We start from the raw sequence: 8,155 nt of genomic DNA, 5'->3' as shown, positions 1-8,155 counted from the left end.
TTTGAAGGGCATTATTAAATAAACATATTAAGCAATTTGAAAATGTTTAAACTTTTTAAAAAATCTCAACCGGCAACCTAATATTATTAGTTTTTATATAAATCTAAAACATAAATGGGCGTTGGTTGCCGGTACTAAATATTTGAACATAAGTGTTAAAAAGAACACCACAATTTGGCAAGTATATAAGTAAGAAAACAACCAGTAGGTAGATTTATATACTTACACACATATATATGTGTATGAATGTATTTGTATTGAAGTTGTAATATATTTTATAAATTTTACAACTTCTTTTCTTCCTTTTCTTTAAACAAAAACCTTAAAAAACATAAAATAATATAGGTCTTAAAAGGAATTCATATGAATATATGTTTGTTGCCACAAGTTTACAAATGATAAATCTAACTCTCTTAGGTTTGATCTCACACCCCCCCCCCCCCCCTTTCTCTTTTTTATACCTTTCTTTTTGTGTCCTTATTTTATCTCCAACAAAAAGTATCAAGATACTGGTAACATCTTTAGTAGCAAGAGTTTTACAACAAAGCCAAATTGTAACATATATTGGTTTATGTGTTAAGGTAGGTGGTAGTGTGTGTGGCTTGTTCAGTAAATTCCAAAACAGAAAAAGTATACTGTCAACATATTGCTTGGATAAGGAATGAGAGTAGTTCAAATGAAATACTTCCATATTTTAAACTTATTTAATAATCCAGGTTAAAAAAAGAAAAAAGCTTCTTCTTAAAAAAAACATTTGTTTCCTCCTCCAGCTCTTTATCCGGCACAGGTTTTTATTATTCTTATTGTCCGGGCCACCTTTTGTTTGAGACACTTTTCTTACCAGAACACTGATTTATTCAATTAATAGGGACACACGTTTGGCAATAAAAATCACAACTTGTGGCTCTTCAAGTACAAAAATTCTTTTTTATTTACTTCAATGTTTCGCTTTTGGTGGTTGTTTTGTTAATAATTAAAAAATCAAATGTGTAGTTGACCGCACATATTGACAACAACAAAAAGTAATTCACCACTCTTTAAATTGTGTTGCCAGATGTGCGGTTGACTACGGGCAACGTTTACACTGTGCAATACTAATGGACATAATTATGTCCATTATCATTGCGGTGTAAACATCCCGCGCACCTTGCACTAATAGTGCAAACACAAGAAATGCTTTCAATTTAACGAAATATATAAAAAATAGTGATTAATTATTCATGTTATAAATATATAAGCTAAACTTTTAGGAACTAGATTATAAATGTATGTAAAGTGTTCAACTAAAACTATAAATTCCATTGAGATCATCTTGAGTACAAATTATTCTTCTTAAATGCTTATCATTTAAATTTTGGGTACGGCTTCTCCGAAAAAAGCTGTTCCAAATACAGTCTCCTGTGAGTACATTCTTCCTGGCCTGCCAACTGCTGGACCGATTAAAATTTGCTTTGCTACATCAGCTCCTACTATCATATAGTAATGTAGACTGGTGAACCACCGGCGATTTGCCATATTAACAACCCGAGTATATTGTTGATTGTACACAAGGTCAACCCTTGGACTACATCCATAGACCTTATCTTCGACTACACAATCTACACTTATTTTTCGCCCGTCCATTCGGCTGTTATAAATGGTGACTTTAGTACGGCCACGACGAATGTTGCAATACAGTGCCTCAGCCTCAGTTTGCATAATGGACGATCTTGCTGCGTTCGGATCGATGAGAATGCGGGTCCATTGAGGTGAATCTTCTGGATTGGGCAAAATCCGCACTACCGCCGACATCTGAACCCAAACTTTCCCTTCTGGAATAGGATGTAGTAGTGTGTTATGGTCCTGTAGACACCTCTTACATCGTGTCAGAGTTGGACAATTGGAATTACGGTGTGTTTGGGCCAAACAATTTGAGCAGAGTCCATGATGAGCTACTGTTCTTAGTTTTCGTTCCACTTCCATAACCATGAATCTGGTGCATTGTCTTATGGCATGGAAGCGGTTACATAGCGGGCAAGTATAATTTGGGTTAAAGAAACCGTCACACATTCTGAGGTGCTGCAATGGAGTAGAAATTTGTTGGATTAAGAGGAAGATGATCAAAGATATAGTTAATAGGAAAACGATTATTGTTCTTTGAGGTTCGGGAGAAGGACTAGTTTATGAACAGGACGGGTAATAATTCCATTTTGCGTTTTTAAGTCTACAACCCTGACCTTTCCGTCTGAGCCACAATAAACCTTTACGACTCGACCTAATCGCCATTCAGTGGAGCCTATGGATTCAGTCTTTAGAACCACGAGATCTTGTTCTTTAATATCAACCTGAGGAGACTTCCATTTGCTTCTCTTGTGTAACTGCTTTAAATATTCATCCTTCCAACGACGGCAAAATTCTTGTGACATAGCTTTAATTTTACGCCAACGGTTTACAATACTAATAGCTGGTTGTATTTCTTCGGGTTCTGGGGGCGTAATGATGGCAGAGCCTATAAGAAAATGGGCAGGAGTGAGAGCTACAGGTTCATCAGGGCTATCTGGCAAAGGTCCTAAAGGACGGGAGTTAAGACATGCTTCGATACTTGCTAATATAGTGGAAAATTCTTCGAACGTATATTTGATCTGACCTGATATCTTCTTAAAATGTGTTTTAACGCTTTTTACTCCCGCTTCCCAGAGGCCTCCCATGTGTGGTGTTGAAGCTGGTATAAAGTGCCACGATAGTTGTTGATGAACATATTTTGATACTGCATCATCCCGAAATTCTTTAATGTATTTTTCAAAATTTAAATCTATTTGTTTAGCAGCCCCTACGAAATTTCGACCGTTGTCGGAGAACATTTTGCTTGGACAACCACGACGAGAGACAAATCGTGAAAAGGCAGCCATAAAGGCAGGAGTGGATAGGTCGCTAACCGCCTCAAGATGAACCGCTTTAGTTGAGAAACAAACAAAAAGACATAGATACCCTTTAGTGATTTTGCAATAGCGACCAGTAAAGCTTTTGATTTCAAATGGCCCTGCAAAATCCACACCAGTGTTGACAAATGGTCGGCTTATTGTGGTTCTTTCTTCAGGTAATGGAGCCATTATCTGGCCTTGTAATTTCTTCCGGTGTAAGACGCAGATTTTGCAATTATGGATTACAGTTTTTATTAGGTTCTTGGCCTTCAATATCCAACACTCTTGACGGACCACATTTAGAACTAAACGAGGACCACCATGATGAACTAATTTATGTATAAATTCTACGTACAATCGAGCTAATCTACTGTTGTACGCCAATATAATGGGATGACGCTCATTATAAGACAAACTATTAGTGTAACAAAGACGACCATTAACTCGGACAATATTATTGTTATCTAAAAATGGAGTCAGTGTTAGTAAAGGACTGGAGCTGTCAAGTTTCTTTTGTTTCATTAAACAATTGACCTCTTTTGGGAAATGAATTTGTTGGGATACAAGAAATAAACGGTTTCTTACAAAGGTCAACTCCTGAGCGGATATTTTTAATGTTTCATAATGCAAATGTTTTGTTTTACATTTCCTCGCATTAGTTGCAAATCTAAATATGTATGCTATGACGTGATACGCCTTCGACAAACATGAAAAATTATCCAAAATATCAATTTCCAATGATCTAGCAACATAAACCTGGCTGCTTCTTATCTCTTCTGAAGTTTCTGGGACATGTTGACTTACGGGCCACGATGCTTTCGCTGAGGTCAGCCATGCTGGGCCATGCCACCAAAGACTCATTTCTTTCAGCTCCGAAGCCATTAGCCCCCGGGTTGCTAGATCAGCAGGGTTGTCCTTAGACGTTACGTGCTGCCAGTTTTTGTTTCCAACCTTTTCTAAAATGGTGGCCACTCTGTTGGCGACAAATGTCTTCCAGTTACAAGGTGGTTTTTTTAACCACGCTAGAACTATTGTCGAATCGGACCATAAATAAATATTACAGGGATTGAGATCAAAATGGGGTAAAACACTGTTAACTAATTTTGCCAATAAAACCGCACCACACAATTCCAATCGTGGTAATGAAATTTTTTTTATTGGAGCCACTTTTGTTTTCCCTACTAACAAGTTTGAAAAAATTTTATCATCTACTTGAATTCTTACGTATAATGTTGCAGCATAAGCTAATTCAGATGAATCGCAAAACCCGTGAAATTCAATCTTACAACTTGGGTAGTATTTAATCCACCGTGGAATTCTTAAAGTACCCAAATTGTTATAATTAATGAGAAAGGTCTGCCAATTCCTTAGAGCCACAGGCTTTATGTTTTCATCCCAGTTTATCTTGTCGAGCCACATTTGTTGCAATAAAATCTTTGCTGTTATTACAACAGGGGCCAACCATCCTGCGGGATCGAATATACGTGCTATAATTGATAATACCTCTCTTTTAGTGTATGATTCTTTTACAATTATTTCTTCAGTAACAAAGTAAAATGTGTCTTCAGCAGCGTTCCAACGAACTCCTAATGTTTTGGCTGTGGATTTATCATCGAGACACAAAAAGGAAGAATTCAACAGGTGATCAATAGGGAATCTATTTAAGATTTCTTTCGTATTTGATGTCCACTTTCTTAATTCAAATCCTGCTGTTTCTAAGATATCTATTAACTGGTCTCGGGCTACTAACGCATCTGGAATTGTATGAGTTCCTACCAGTGCGTCGTCTACATACATTGATTCTCGTAGAATTTTAGAGCCAACAGGAAAACGTTTTTCTTCATCTGAAGCTAACTGTAAAAGAGTTCTCAGTGCCAAATATGGCGCACAGTTTACGCCAAAGGTGACTGTTTTTAACTGATAATCTTCAATATCGTCTTTTTCTGAACTACGATAAACAATCCTTTGATATGACCTGTGTTCAGGTTTAAGCAAAATTTGTCTGTACATTTTAGATATATCAGCGTTAAATACAAATTTGAAAAATCGCCACTTTAAAATTAGAGTCACAAGGTCATTTTGTAAAATAGGGCCTATGTGCAACATATCATTTAGACTTTTTCCATTTGGCGAAACACTTGAGGCATTAAAAACTACTCTTAATTTTGTAGTTGTGCTCTCAGGTTTAAATACTCCATGATGAGGTAAATAATAACTTGGACTACATGAAGCATCCTTTACAGCTTCCATATGTCCCAATGTTATATATTCCTTTAGGACCTCATCATATATCTCTTTATATTCTGGCTTACGTATAAGAGATTTTTCATTGCGTAAAAATTGACTTAATGCAATGTGTCTATTAGGACCAAGCGTTATATTGTTATGTTTAAATGGAAGACTAACAATATATCTGCCTTCTGGATTTCTTAATGTAGTACTACGATATATATCTTCGCATATTTTATCTTCTTCTGACAATATTTTCTTGGTAGACACCTCTTCTAGTTCCCAAAATTTGGACAACTGTTCATCAATTGAAACTTTTGTAAGATGAGATAATGTAATTTTTTTTTGATTTTGACTACTCGTGGTTGGACCTGTTACAACCCAGCCGAAAATAGTTTCTTGGGCTACAAGTGACCCAAAAATGCCATGTTTTACTCCATTACATATAATTGAAGGATATAAGTCACCTCCTAATAATATGTCAACTTCACTACTCTTAAAGAAATCTGGGTCTGCATAATTAAGTTTAGGCAATTTAATGTTTTCTATGTGTGTGACTGAATGTGTTGGCACATTTCCTGTAACTCTATGAACTACTAAAGCCTGTACATGAAGTGATGCATTTTTATTTATAAGGGAACTAATTATGAAAGTGGCTGTTTTATTTGATTTGCTAATAATTTCACCTCCTAAACCTGTGACTTCAGCAAAAGTAGGAACAGTGGGCAACCTTAATAATTTTTGAATTTTTTCAGAAACAAAACTTTCGTCCGAACATGGATCTATTAAAGCTCTTACTTTATATGTAGAGCCCAGATTTGTAATATTAAGCCAAGCTGTAGCTAACATAACCTTCTTGCAAGCTGATGTGTGATGAGTCTGGACTACTCCAGATGGACCAGCAGTTTCTGTGGACTGTACTTGTCGTGAAATATTTTCCTGATTATTTGTATTTATTGCAGTACTTGGTTGAACATTTTGTTTATTTTGTGTTACAAATTCCCTGTGCATCAATGTGTGATGTTTCTTTTTACATTTGGAACAATTGTTTGCGTGAGAACAATCTCCATACATGTGTCCTATATTAAGACAATTAAAACAATATCGATATTTCTTTAAAGTCGAAACACGATTTTTGTGATCCATGTTCAAAAATTTGGGACAAAAACTGATAACGTGACTTTCTTTGCATAATTTGCACGTTCCTAAATCAACCTTTGTGTGGTGATTTTTAAAATGTTTAATTTTGTTACCATTTTGATTAGAACTATTTAGTGAAAATTGGGAACTACTGGACCACGCATTATTAGTGGCAATAATATCAGAGACACTTTCTAAAGCATGAAATCTGTCCGTAAGAAACTTATTCAATTCTCTCCATTTAGGAACTTCTGTTTTATTTTTTACAGATTGTTCCCAAATATTTAACGTGTTTTCTGATAATCGTGATGAACATTGGAACACGAAGATAGGATCCCATGAGTCTATGTCAACGTTGTATAATTTAAGAATCGACATACAATTATTAATTTCTCGTTGTAATCTTTTTACTTCTGCTGCTGATTCTGATTGGCATGGAGCTAAATTAAATAATATTTTAAGTTGACTATTTATTAAGACTCGTTTATTTTCATATTGGACTTTTAGGTTGTTCCACGCGATATCGAAATTCTCAGCAGTTAACGCAATATTTCTATTTATATCTCTAGCCTCACCGTCAGTTTTTCGAAATAAATAAAATAACTTTTCCACAGGACTAAGTCTGCTATTGTTTATGTAAATTGCAGTGAACATGTCCCTAAATGTGGGCCACGAAACATAGTCACCATGAAACACGTTTGTATCACATGGAGGAATAGGTACTGTCACGCCCAGATTGGGATCCACTACATTTAAACTTTTACTGTTCTTATTTGCTTTTTCTGTTCTTGCTTTTGAAAGTATATTGATGCAACGGATATACACGTTTCTAACTTGAGGGTGTTTTGTTTGGACAGAAACTAATTCTTTTTTCTTTTCAACAGTATCTGCTGAACAATCTTCATATATTTTTATATATTTATCCCAAGCTTTACTCAGTTCATTTTGTTCAAAATCAAATGCATCAACAGAATAAGATGAAAGATCAGCTTGTAATAATATCTCTTCTAAACCAATAACTTCCTCAGCTGCACGTATGTATTTATCATAAAGCGACATTTTCTTAAACCAATGGAATGAATTAGAACAACAATTTAAAATTTCCAATGAGAAATACAAAATATATAACGGCAAGATTGAACCAACAAAGAATTTAAAAGAACAACAACACTATATTTACTAACGGGATAATAAAATTGGCAACCTTGCATATAATTATTTGGAGATAAATTAACTGTATCGAACCACAAATTGAAACACGTTTTCTTTATAATATATGAAAATAATTTCTATACGCACCTTATTTTCACTTTCAATTTAGTTTTCTCCTTTTATTGTTTTACCACACAGAAATGTGTTTTCCATAGAATTCTCTCTTACCGATTCATTTAATGGCGAAAGGACCAATGTTTCCTCCTCCAGCTCTTTATCCGGCACAGGTTTTTATTATTCTTATTGTCCGGGCCACCTTTTGTTTGAGACACTTTTCTTACCAGAACACTGATTTATTCAATTAATAGGGACACACGTTTGGCAATAAAAATCACAACTTGTGGCTCTTCAAGTACAAAAATTCTTTTTTATTTACTTCAATGTTTCGCTTTTGGTGGTTGTTTTGTTAATAATTAAAAAATCAAATGTGTAGTTGACCGCACATATTGACAACAACAAAAAGTAATTCACCACTCTTTAAATTGTGTTGCCAGATGTGCGGTTGACTACGGGCAACGTTTACACTGTGCAATACTAATGGACATAATTATGTCCATTATCATTGCGGTGTAAACAACATTGATAGCTTTTCCCTTCAAAATCCAATAAAAATCGTTCTCATACAAAAAACTTCAAAAGCTTCGTCTTTTAAAAAGCTTCAAAAGCCTTTTCTT

General features: G+C 35.0%; 1 protein-coding gene across 1 annotated transcript; it reads right to left on the bottom strand.

Moving 5' to 3' along the window:
* Window positions 1-2,240: 2,240 nt before the first annotated feature.
* Window positions 2,241-7,328, bottom strand: LOC119613284 (the record flags this gene model as incomplete). The annotated part of the gene is made up of 2 exons (XM_037969286.1): window positions 7,205-7,328; window positions 2,241-6,208 (listed from the first exon to the last, which is right to left on the bottom strand). Coding segments are annotated over exons 1-2 (4,092 nt in total), but the record flags the coding sequence as incomplete, so codon positions are not given.
* Window positions 7,329-8,155: the final 827 nt, after the last annotated feature.

Source organism: Lucilia sericata, unplaced genomic scaffold (genome assembly GCF_015586225.1).
Source record: "Lucilia sericata isolate MDLA Ls3-8-SP2 unplaced genomic scaffold, ASM1558622v1 Contig002046F_arrow, whole genome shotgun sequence".
Taxonomy (NCBI): Eukaryota; Metazoa; Arthropoda; class Insecta; order Diptera; family Calliphoridae; genus Lucilia; species Lucilia sericata.
The sequence above is the reverse complement of the archived record's forward strand: the minus strand, read 5'-3'. Positions and strand labels throughout refer to the sequence as shown.